The sequence below is a fragment of the Prunus dulcis genome, chromosome 1 (assembly GCF_902201215.1).
Source record: "Prunus dulcis chromosome 1, ALMONDv2, whole genome shotgun sequence".
Lineage (NCBI taxonomy): Eukaryota > Viridiplantae > Streptophyta > Magnoliopsida > Rosales > Rosaceae > Prunus > Prunus dulcis.
Window position 1 is genome coordinate 39,014,062 of NC_047650.1, and position 13,336 is coordinate 39,027,397.

Consider the following 13,336-nt stretch of genomic DNA (forward strand, 5'->3'; position numbering starts at 1 on the left):
GATCGTTTCTTTTCTTTTAATTTCTTTTGTCGATGCTACAAGTTGAAGCAGGCATGTGAATGTGGTGAAGGCAAAGTAATTTCAAAGTGAGGTGGGTTCGACAAAAGTAAATTTATTTCAACTTTCAGGAGGTAAAGTGTAAAATAAATCGTGATTAAATAAAGATATCATCAAAGTTCCATTCTTCTGGCTTGATAATCTTTGTTCAAAATCTGAAAGACAACAACAAATTGACCAATGGACTAGGATCCACCGCGGGTTATCTGGACTTCCAAGACACGTGTTGATTTTGAACCTGACTTAGATGATACCGGTTTGAGGTTGAATGTGCAGACATCTCCATTTTTGAGCTTGTTGGCTTCATAAAACTTGTACCATCCTTTTCTAGTAGCTAGACGATGACTACCCCTGGTTTTGCTTTCCCACTCTACTTATGATCCGCGGCCATGATCTTCCAGACGGGTCTTTGAGAATGATTCTGGATGTGGCCACAATGCCATTTGATCTTGCAAATTTCGCAGGAAAAGTCTGTCATAAAACAACTACCAAATTTAGAGAAAATCCAAAAAAGAAAAAAGTTGTAAGGATTGCAACTCAACCCTTAACAAACAGACCAATTTCACAACTCTGCCTAGGGCTTTGCCACTAAAACTCCAGACTCAAGAAGTGTGCTTGAAGTGAACATCATGAAATTTTTTATCTTCAATAATATGCAAATAATAACATGACACACTTCGGCAAAGAGAAGTTAGAAAACTTACCATACAAGCATGAAGAGGATCCCCATGGGTTTTACTCATCGTGGTACCGAACAAAGTCCTTGAGCTTCAGGATGCAGTTCCTTTTAAGGTTCTTTTTCCTGAAAGTAGTCCAAGGAACAACCCACATTAGATGCAACCCAACATTCATTATAATTAAGAGGGTGCAATCCTATCAAAAGTAAAAATATTGAGTGTAACCTGATGTAAATCTTGTGGGAAATGAAGGCGAATGAAAATTAATATGCCACTGCCATTCTTGTGTGAAATGCAAGAGAATTTTAAATTTAACCCACCTTTGTAATCATGCTGGTGCTTGTCGCTCTGCAGTTCATACTCTTTCTCACTACCAAGTGACTCATAGGCAACCACATTGAACACCATTTTGCCTTTGTGTTCAAATACTACCATTTCTCCAATGTTCAGGCCGTGATGGTTCACAAAAACTTCCCAACCTTCTTCGAAAGAAAGTACTCCATCAACACTCCTGCCAAGTCTCACACACCAAGATCCCAAGCAGCTTTTAATAACTGCTTTATCCAGTTTCTTTTCACTCAGAGAACTACAGAAAGCCACCGGAAGTGACTGTTCATATGTAGAACAAAAATATTAGGTCACAATCCTAATCACAATCCTAATCCCAACTGAAGACGAATTCATAGTTGAACTCAATAATGTATTTTCAATCAAAACATTAAAATCTGTGTCAAACCAACAAGAAAAAAATTTATGTAAGCACTATGTTAAGCTGCAAATCAATATACATCAGAAATCAGAAACTGCGTAATCAGCAGTATGCATTATTGATAAGTCAACATGAGAAGACTAGGAACGTTTAATGGAACAGCTGCAAATTAACCTTTTCCTCCCACTGATTGATTGAATCAAAAGTCTCATAGATGACAATTTGAGATACCAATCTTTTGAACACTCCACTGACAAAACTTTTAGTTGGAGATTGTGTGCCAGTATGTTCAACATCAATATATTGTCTGCATAGCGGAAGTAAATGTCGTAGTTTGTTTTGCACTTTTTCGAATACAGTGTGCCAAAAAACATGTTTGAAACCAAAAACATATCAACATATTAATAACTGCATGCATCTGTATTCAACTTTCAACTTAAACACCAATTTAATTTCCTAGACCAATATTCATACTTTGTGAAACAAAGTCAGTAGCTGAGAAACTAAATAGCCTGCCATCAAAACAAATTATTGAAATTTGTTGGAAATAAAAGGAGAAGCATAAAAAGAATGATAAGACCATGAGTGTGAAGCCCAAAATTTATTTCTTACGTCACTTGTCCCACTTGGGCAAACACTCACTTCTTTGCTACTTCAAAAGAGTACGCCAGAGTACTTATGCTGGTCACATAACTTGTAAACATAATAGCTGGTAAACCATAGATGTAGTTCATAGTAAAAACCATAGATGCACAAAACTACCAAAGCAAGTTTCCAGCAATGAAGTTTACTTACTTGAAAGTTACTATAATTAATTTATAAGTCCGATTAACACAACTTTACATAGAATCAAACTAGGGACAGTAATCTTTATAAAACAAAAATGTGGAGTCGTTTATCTCCAATTAATAGTCCAAAGTTGCTCGTACATAAAATATGCCAGCACATACACAATCATATGACCAAGGAAAAAGCAGCAAGATTTAGGTTTTTTTTTAAATATTTAATTATTTATTACCCTATAATAAATAATTTACCAAGACAGAAAAATGAATCTAGATTTGTCAAGAGAAAGCATATGTAAACAACATATGAAGTTGAACAACATAAACCTCAAAAACAACATAAACCTGAAAACCCACATATATATATATATAGATATATATATATATATTAAACAGAGAGTGAAGAGAAGAGAATCATACAAGTCGTTTGTTGAACCCAGGAACCAAAAACTTGAAAAACACGGAGCATTTCCCAGCCATGAATCCTGATGAGATGAGTGAATAAGAAAAATAAATGTAAAGACAGAGAGGAAAGTTGAAACTATGAATGGACTGAAGTTTCTGTGGCTTGTATTCTCACAAAACAAATTCTTGGGTTTAGCCTTACCAGTATATATAGCCTGAAAGGGCCAATCGCTTCTCTCCAACGCAGCATTGGCTTACAGAGAAGTGATGGACGCGCCATGAATGGCATTGGCCGGAGCTTGTCCTTTGAGTACAGAATGCAGGCGGGTCGGAAAAGCCTGAAGCTTTTGCAGCAGCCGTCTGTGCCTGTGACTGTCTCTGTGCTACTAACTCGTACAGATTGCCAAAATGAGCGTGCTATGCCTTTAAGAGCGTGTCCACCCCAAAAGGCTAAGGCTAAGGCTAACGCTAAGGCAAGGCAAGGGCTGCTACTATTCAAGTGAATAGTGGCAGCCTTACCTTTTTTGGTTCCACCCGAAAAGGCCAGGACAAGAGCAAAAAAAAAGAAAAAGAATATGCAACAAAATATAAACTTGTTATGTATTTATAGGAAAATTGAATAAAATTGTTATGTATTTATAGAGAGAAAATCCATAATTTTTTGGTATGTTTTAAATAAAAAAATTGAATTTTTTTTAATTTTTGAACCTTTTTTTTTTTGGTCGCTAACGTCAGCGTCTTTGGACTGAAGTCCAGACAAGATCTGTCCTTAGACTTGCCAGGGCTGTTGGTTGCGCGCTGGAGGTCCAAACCCTTCAAAAGGGGCCTCTTGCCAAGGCTAAAGGCCTGCACTGTAGATACTCTAATTGACTGATTGCCAGCAAAATGGGCCTGCTATGCCTTTAATTGACTGATTGCCAAAATGAGAAAAAGGGCCATTAACTCTTAGCATTTCACTTACAGAAAGTTGGGCTGAATTGCACCCCTTTCGGCTTTTTTATATGAAAATTTCTTTTATTTATTTGACTTGCGCTTTTTCAGGTGTATTTATAAGGGTTTAGGGTTTTGGACCGGTGAGAATTTTAATTTCAACCAAATAATTTACTCACTCCACACACTATGCCCTCTTTTATATGGTTGATAAAAAATGCCCTCTTTTATATCAAATTGATCATGACCACTACCTTACATTCCACGAAAATTGTGCACTATAAATAGGAGTTAATAAAAAGATATATGTGATATAAATAAAGGAGAAGAACTTACATGTAACGGGATGTCATTATGACGGTATTTTAAATCTATCATGCATTACTATGTGTTGAAAATAGCATTGTCAATGTTATGTCGGAAACTTAAAACACATGGCAATAAATAATTAATTAGAGATAACCGTAACAGTGGTATCTCCTATATAGGTAAATTTTTCTTACGGAGAAGGAGGAATTGAATACATAACCTCATTGCTCTGGCATGGCAATATTTATTACTTTTTAGTCATAATACATGAACTTTCTCAAATTTTGTCAATCTCAGTGTTGGCCTTGGACAGAAGAAGTCAATGCGACTTCCCTGGGCTCACTGTCCAAGAGGGCACACATTTTTTATTTATTTATTTTTATAAAGAATTTCCACTTGATTTTTAAATAGTTTTTATTTATTTATATATTATGTTGTTCTAATAAAAACGCTTATAATAAATGCTCTTATGAACATATGTACATTTTGTACAACCAGTCTCAAACTGACCCTACGTACACATGCTACTATGTACAAATATCTACATTAACAATTTAACAATTTAACATCTTGTTTGAAGTTTCAAAACCTAGTAGAGCAAAAAGGTGTAAAAATTCATAGGTCATTAGCATTGCATGTTCATATATGATTTAAGAGTAGTGCTATAGCCATTGTTCTTTGGTGAACAACTTGCAAATGTTAAGTCTAGGTGCGTACCTAGAAAAGATCCTCTAAAGGGTAAAAGGAAAGAAGAAGAAAAAAGGTCAAAGGCTCAAAGAGTTCAGCTTTTCAATCATGTCATGAACATGAAGGAAAGCCTGTCTGGTATTACTGAGAAAAGGGTCGTCTTCTGCTGAGGAAAGAGTGTCATAGAGAAAGAGAAGGGCAAAGCTCTTTTTCTGCAGAAATGTGCAAATTAGGGTTGTGCAAATACGATCTGAGGGACTCCACCACAGTGGAGACTGAGAGTGGAGGGCAGCTTTAAATAGCCATTGATTGGTGCAGGCAAAGGAGGGTCACCCAAAAATATTATGAGAGAGAGAAGAGAGAGGGGGTAGATAGATGGAAATCCAGCTCATTGTTGTCAAAGAATGATAGGAGCCCACGTGGAGAGGACTGGCAAAGTGCCAGTTCACGGACTTGTACAGTTTTGTATCATAAAAACTATAGAGAGAGGTGCTCAACTCATAGCTGTCTCCTCCTCGTCCCTAACGCTGGCAACAAGCTAGATTATCAATCCTCCTCTCTGCTGCTCTCTCTGCTCATGGGCCTCACCATCAAAAGTCATTTGAGAGTTATATGAATACAATACATACTTAATTAGGGAAATGCATGTTCTCCCGCATATACTACTGACAGGGGAACAGTTGTATTGTAATATGGATAATTGATGAGGTTGATTTTTTTAAAACATGTAGTTTAGATTCACAGTATAACAATATAAATATTTTTTTAATAACATAATAAGTTCGGTGGAATAATGTTACACTACATAGTTATGTTCAATCGTAAATATTTTCTTATCAACATGTTGTAAAATAATATATACCTATGTTGTTAGATTAAGATTCTAAACCATTTGATAATGTTTGGTTTTGCTTGAATATGTACTCATGTTTATGGTTTGGTAACATAAGTATGGCAGCGATAGTATTACCGTATAGTTATATAAAATCATAAATGTTATCTTAATATAAGGCTTGTCAACACAAACATATATAAGATACTTAAATTATCATACTATGATTACAAACAATTGATAAGTTTAGTGTGTACGGCTCATATTACAAATATAGGAAAAATAATTAACTGTGTGACAATATAAATCTGACAAGAGAACATTACTCGATATATACTCATTCAATTTCAAGTTTTAAAACATGACAATGAAGAACATGTGTGATCCTTCAAAAGAGACTTTATGGCTCGCATGGTCATTAGCTTGTGGACAAGATAATGGTCTTCCATTAACATATAATAATTCAATTAAGAGCACGAACCCTTTTAGTTAATTAATGATTATTGACCAAGCATTGGGAATGATTCGATACAGATGGTCATATAAAATTAAACAACAATGTACCAGTGTAGATTTTTGATTTTCCTTGGCTGCCGCCCAAAGCTTGCAATGCACATGATTTTTTATCTGAAAGACTGAAACCATTGGTTTATGTAATCCTAACTACTGTTTTCTTTCACTTATTTTTCTTGTTTGGAAGTTGGCTTTGTAAACAGCTTATGATTAGACAGTTAGGAACATGGGGTCATGTGGGAATATTTGATTAGCTTTTGGAAGCAGTTGAGTCATAAAAAAAGATTAAATCCTAATCTAATAAATTAAGCTAAAATTAGCTGTTCTTTTGACCATAACCAGCTAATGTAACATGAGGCAGAACAACAAGTGCAGAAATTATAATAATAACATTGGTGATCTTTTGGGCAAACCAATTGTCAATTCACATACCAAGAATTGTGGTCCATTATTGCAGCCATAAATCAAAACACATTAAACAAATTCAAAGAACTAATTAAACCCACTGGTTAGTGCTCAGCAGCATTACAAGAGCAACTAACTTTTCCTTATTTAGTTAAGAGAACTGTTAGAGATACTAAATTTGTTCCTTAACTTTTATTCACCAAATAACACGGCAGCGTTTGATTAATTTAAATTTGTATGTACTTTCAATTTCATTTAGAATTAATAAGTAAGATATATTAATATGTATTTGTTGAAGAATATAAAATCTCACATCGAAAACTTGACTAAATAAATTACAACTTATAATAAGTGGTTCCACTCCTAATAACGCCGAAGCGTTTTGTGGTAAAACCATACACCTACTGAGTTTTGTAAGTGGTTAAATTGGGGACAATATCGGTTTTGCTAGTAGTGGGCCGCTGATCCGCCTCTTTGAAATTTAACATGGTATCAGAGCAGGGCTCCGACCCAAACCAGTTACATCTTGATTGGATGTGGCCACCGATCCGACTGACCAACCACACCTTGATAGGTGTTGCCATCGACCCAATCGACTCTGACTCAGAATATGACTTATGAATCACACAAATACGGATGATTAATTTTGATGTGAACTTGGTTCCAAGTATGACCCATTATTTGATGAATAAATTTAGTTGTGTTATTGTTATATCTAATTATCCAAAAGCAATCACATCCACTGAATCATTTTTCGATACAAAGGGCAACTCGATGATGATCGAATGGTCCATCTTACTGGCCTAGTTAGCAGACCCACAATGAGTACAAATGTTGGGGCATCTAATACCCACACCTACACACACGCTGTATTAATTGTGTAAACAAAACAACTAACTAATTACAGATCATACCATATTATGCTTTTTGGGTCTACATTAATACAACTTTCTTTCGGACAAATAATTAAGATTAAAAACTAAAAAAGAAGAACACCACGGTGGCGAAGATCAAAATATTTTGTATTTGTTACAGCAATACTATTATGTGGTATTACAAATTCATCAAAATTATGATATATTATGACGAATAATTATCACTCTAAGGTATAATACTAATAAAATAAATATACACAATGTTATAATATGAGTGATAATATAATATGTGATGGTGTTACGACGATACAGATAAAACAAGTGAATTAGAGAGAGGATTGGAGTGGTGGGATTAAAATTTGATTGGAGGGTGGGAGGGTATATTAATGCAGAGACAGGGAGGACACACTTGAAGTGCATTAGTCACGCAGAGCTGTCATTCGCTATTACAAAGCCACCCTCCTCCCCTCTCCTAATTCATAGCCAGCAAATCAGGGTTTGCAGCTGTCGGGTGCTTTATCTCTCTCTCTCTCTCTCTCTCTCTCCCCCTCACTCAATCAACCAAACCAACTCCTCTGTTTCAAACTACTCATCAAATATTTGACAGCAATACGAACAGCAACAGCATCAGCAACATTTTAAACTAATGCAATAACCCTTTTCAAATTTCTGTGTATTCAATGATTTTCTCTCTGTAAAAAATAGAAAAAAGAAGAAGAGAGAGATGGAATAATAATTATGGAGATGGAGGAGCATATAGACATGGAGCAAGCAAAGAAGATCAACAACAACAACAACATGAGGTGGAAGAAATTAAGAGGCCTCTGCTTAGCCAATATTTCTTCTCTGTGATCAACAACTGCGTTTGTGCATGAGTTCATGTGGCAAAAACCAAGAAACCAGTTTGTGATTTTGATGATTTAGATGCCATGGCTTATCCACATTACCGATCACAGTTTGGGGACACAACGTTTACGAAAGTGTTTGTTGGAGGGCTCGCTTGGGAGACACCAACTGATGAAATGCGTAGATACTTTCAGCAGTTTGGGGAGATTCTTGAGGCTGTCATTATTGCTGATAAGAACACTGGAAAATCTAAAGGCTATGGATTTGTAAGTCTTTGATATTTTAATCAAAGATCGATGGGTTATTTTTATTTTGTCTTCTGGTTTGGCTTACTCTTGTGTTCTAATTTTATGACTAGGTGACATTTCGTGATTCGGAATCGGCAAGGAGGGCTTGTGCAAATCCAAACCCTGTGATCGATGGAAGAAGAGCAAATTGTAACATTGCTTCGTTAGGACGTCCTCGGCCTTCACCCCCGAGAGGTACATTACATATTTCATCCCGCATTTGAGGTCATGCATTCGATTCTCCCCTCTCTCTCTCGTATCGTTGTAAAACTTTGCTAAAACTGTGCATTTTCATGGTTTATACAGGAAGAAATCAAGCCTCTGGTCCATACCAGGGAAGTGCACCACAGGCTGCACAATCGTATGGCGGAGCGCCGCCATTGCCACCACCGCTGCCGCCACCAGCCCCTATTATATATCCACCTTACAGGTAAGAAATGTTGAATTATTATTATTTTTATAACGATTAAAGCTTTTTTTTTGGAGGGTTAAAGAGAAATGGTCTATGCATATGCAATGAATTAAATAAGTGTCGTTTTTTATGCTACATATAAATAAATATTTCCTCGGTACAGTTGGTATCAACCTGTAAATAGCAAATATAAATAATGTAAATTGACCTTGGTAGAGAAGGCGGGGTGCCATGTTCTCTTGATGTACATATATTATGATACATTGATGGATATATTGACCAAAATCATCTATAAAAAACAGCATTAATATTATATTATTAATTGCTGAAAAATGTAATTGTTTTAAGGAAATTATAAAGATTAATGGAGCTACATTTGGTAGATGATGACGTGAATAGATTACAGTGATATTGCTAAAAAGAAAGGGTGGTGCTTCCTAAGTCTTTTGTGTTTTCCAACTTTGTTCCCCTTTTTACAAGTTCTACCCTAAAACCAATCACTCATACATCTCATTAAGTCAAAGTTAACTTAATCTCTGTTAATATGATCAGTGCGAAACACTTTAAGAATCAAATTATTATTATTATTTTGTTATAATAGAAGCGATATTGAGGAGGGGAAATCAAATCTAAGACCTCTCAAATACAAGGATAAATACTCTCAATCTCTTGAACTATAAGCCCATTGTCTTCGAGAATGAAATCATAGAAAGAAAAAAACTTCTCACCTATAGAATGAATTTATTTGTTGGAAATAAATCTTCAGCTATCAAGTTATTTTCTGCTCATCCTTACCCGGCAATCTCATTTAATATTGATTTGCAGCTACCCAACGTACACTCCTGCAGATTATGGGTACCATCAAGTTAGTCTCTCTCTCTCTCTCTCTCTCTCTCTCTCTCTCTCTCTCTCTCTCTCTCTCTCTCTCTCTCATGCATATACAATAATTGAAACATATGCAACAATTGGTTCACAATATTAATGAATGGTTGCAATGTATTGCAGCAGGCAATGTACAACCCACAAGTTCAACAGCAGCCCCAGTACTACTCTCATCAAGTTTATGGATCATCACCATCTTCTCCCATGGGCACTCCATATTATTATCATGGCTATTCTTTTCAATCTCCAAGGGCAACGTTTTCTTCACCCCCGGCGCATCGTATGCCTGCTCCTTCCTATCTCTACTATCCTACGCAGATGGAACCCTCCTCCTATCCAAATCCTGCTCCTCCACTCCTACAACAACCCCCCACCTCAAGGCAACATCCTCCCAATTTTACCTCTCCTTCACCTGGTAATTAACTACCTTAATCAATTCATTAATTTCTCTACTTTTTTTTATCACTGTTTTATTTTATTTTATTTGGTATTTAGTATTTATATGTGAAGTATATATAGTTTAAAATTCAATGGAAAATAATTATTAAAACTTTGTAGTTAGGTAGTAGTTCCACATGATATATATATATATATATATATATATGTGTGTGTTTTTTTTTGGGGGGTTCCCTAGGGATTTGTCTAACATGGACCTAGTGGGGCTACAAGGGCAAGGCCAACCCATGTGAGTGAGCTGTTTGCATAGCTTGTGTGATGACCCAAAGTGTCAAATGGGAAGTCATGACAGAGAAGCAGAAGCATAATTTGTGTAAATTAACAGTGCTACATGTGGCTTCAACCTCAGCAGTCAAAATCATGCTTCATTCTCAAGATATTTGTAGTCAAGTGGTCGTTTGGAGGATTAACACTTGTGTGGAACGGGTAGCTTGGGGCATAGCCATAATTCAATGTTTGAGGGTCATAATCTAAAATTTTATAATTTTTTCTTATTATCTCACGTCATATACTAAGGGGAAGAAGAAAAATCGGGAGGGATCAAAATAATGCTACTCTCATTTCACACTAGTTTTTTATCTGTTAGAAATGTGGGGATTATTTTTTTTGGGAGGATTATAAAAAAAACACAGCTATAATTGAGTTTCGAGTTATACTGATTAACAGTTTGATTACATAATATGAGGGAAAAAAAATTGCTTTATGTATATGTTGCTTGATTACTTAGGTCTCATATATATATCACAAAACATTTTCTATATTCTTTGGCATGAGACAAGTGATTAATATGTTGAGAAAATGGTTGTGGATACCTGTGGTTTTGAGTGGTCATGCCTGCAACAATTTTGATAGTCATTTTCTTTTTGGTCAGAATCTTAAGTTTTCATAAACCCCACTCTTGGTCTGACATTAACCCCACTCTTTAAAAGCACTTAAATACAAATTTTTGTCGAATGATGTCTCAATACTGCGTTACAATCCATGAGGTGGTCATGCTGAAAATATGGACCGTCCGAGCTAATATTGACATATAGTATATATAATTTCCATGATCTTCTCTTTCCTTTCCTTAATCTTTCAACTTCTATAAAATAAAATAAAAATTCTATGTCTTCAACTATTTCATACTTAAAGATTTGTTTATCATTGACATGTTCCGAGCAATTAGTTTTTTCTTTCTAAAATTTGAGTTACTGAATAAAGTGGTAAATGATATGACAATATCTTATAGCTGCTAGAAACAAATGAAGTTCAAAATATGCCCAACAGAATAAATAAAGTACTGAACATTTGTTGAGATTCAAAATTTTAAATTAAGTTTATCACGGTGTTTGTAGCATTGCTTTATATTGTCAGACTATTAATCATCGCGATTGATTTGGTCATATATGAAATTGTCTTTCAATGGGTGTATTATTCTTATATATTAGGGCAAACAACTGTGCTCTTAAAATTTCTTTCTAAATTGCCGCTATATGTAGAGCATGTGCTCATGTGGAAATCTATACTGTTGTTCTTGGTCTCAGATTCACAGAATCCACAACATGCGTCTACAGAAACAGAAGCTGGAGTTGTTTCTTCAGAAAGTACTCCAGATGCCTAAAGGGACTCGTTGATATATACATGATTTCATGAAAAAAATTTCATTTGTATAAACTTTATAATTAAAAGGTCATGTTCTCTTTATCAGTCGATCATTATTTTCCGTTTGGCAGCCATTCATAATATTTTTTGGGTCGAAATAGGTGAATACTGCTTCAAGATTTCTTGTGTTCAACACAGCTATTATGTGGCAAGAAAAAGATTATCAACTAATCAACCAACTCATGCATTTTTTTGGTCTATTCCTTTTCTATATTAATTTACTTTGTTCATTTTAAAACTGTATCATTTCTCCAGTAAATGTATGAAGAAATTTTGTTCTGGGCCCGTACAGGAAGTTTATGTCGAACTTGAGCCAACACGTCTTACGCAATTAAGCAAAATGTGCAATTCAAAATGTTATGTGGTGGATCTTCATATAGTGGCTTCTTCCAAACGAATGCACCATTTGTTACCATATGCATCGATGTTCACAGAGCATTGCTACGCTTACCGAATGACATAATAGTATGTAATTCATTCAAATCTAAATCGGCTATGAACAGGGTCGGCCTTGGGCCTAGGCACCAAGGGCGATGGCTAGGGCTCCAAAATTTATATATACAGAGAGGTTTCGTTGAGAGATTGTAGGACTCACCTCATATTGTATTTCACTAATTCAAACCGTCTCTTTTATAAATATTTATTCAAACTCTACAAAAAAAATCATTTGAATCTAATATCATTTGACCATTCAATTAAATTATTGAAAATTAAGTACTTTCTTGAAGCATTGGGTTAATTGATATTTTGTTGGTTTCAATTAGATGCCTTAATGATTTTCAATTTGTCTCATTTTTTGCAAGGATGATATATGAATGAAGACTTGAAAAATAGATGGTTTGGATCGTTGGAGGAAAAAAAATTAGTAGGGTACTCTGAAGGGTGTCCCTCAAATAAAATAATTTGAGAAATCCCTCAAATGAAGGAGGATTGTTTATATATATATATATATATATATGGAGGGATCTCTCAGTCTTCCTATCTTTGTGCTTCGATCTCTCACTGAAAAGCTCACACTTTAAAATAAAAAATAAAAATAAAAATAAAAATAAAAATCTAATCTTTGTCTTTGAAACTGAAAGTGACCAAGAGAAGAGGAGCATGAAAGTTAAAAAAACAAATTAGATTTATGAATTCTTTAAATTATTAATGTTAATAAGTTGGGAAATTTTCTGAAGTCTGTAAAATGGATAAATGTTTTTGGGTTTATGTAATTTTCTAAAGCCTGTTTATAGGATTTGAACTGTAAGAGTCTCTCAATACCATTTTATGTGTAATTAGAGCTTGGGTGATGAAGTAAGAGCATCTGTAGGAGAGTCTCCAAATTTTAGTTAAATTCTAGCTAAAATAGCTAAGAAGCCATTATGGCAAACTACTTAAAAAGTGCTTCTTCCAACAAAGCTCTCTATTTTAGCTAACCTCAAATATTTTATTATTTCTTAAAATTTAAACATTTAGCATAACTACTTTTCCAACTGCTAGTTTACTAGTCTTGGATTTTTTCTTGCTAGTTTAAGTAATCCATTTAGGTTGATCCTTCAATAGATGCCAACAATGCTCATACACAAATGCTGATCCCATGAGTTGTTGGTACATTTCTTTTGCTTCTAAGATCTGCACAGTAT

The 13,336-nt window shown here is 34.9% G+C and overlaps 1 protein-coding gene across 2 annotated transcripts; it reads left to right on the forward strand.

Annotated features, from left to right (window-relative positions):
• The first annotated feature begins 7,638 nt into the window (after positions 1 to 7,638).
• On the forward strand, positions 7,639 to 11,911 carry LOC117616308 (probable RNA-binding protein ARP1). Of its 2 annotated transcripts, none has more exons than XM_034345571.1 (6): positions 7,639 to 8,296; positions 8,389 to 8,512; positions 8,624 to 8,747; positions 9,555 to 9,594; positions 9,738 to 10,026; positions 11,594 to 11,911. In XM_034345571.1, the coding sequence occupies exons 1-6, from the start codon at positions 8,114 to 8,116 to the stop codon at positions 11,668 to 11,670; spliced, it is 837 nt and encodes a 278-aa protein (XP_034201462.1). In that variant the 5' UTR covers positions 7,639 to 8,113; the 3' UTR covers positions 11,671 to 11,911. The 2 variants fall into 2 exon arrangements, with proteins under 2 accessions (XP_034201462.1, XP_034201461.1); XM_034345570.1 differs by having other exon boundaries at positions 7,642 to 8,296; positions 9,735 to 10,026.
• The last annotated feature ends 1,425 nt before the right edge of the window (positions 11,912 to 13,336 follow it).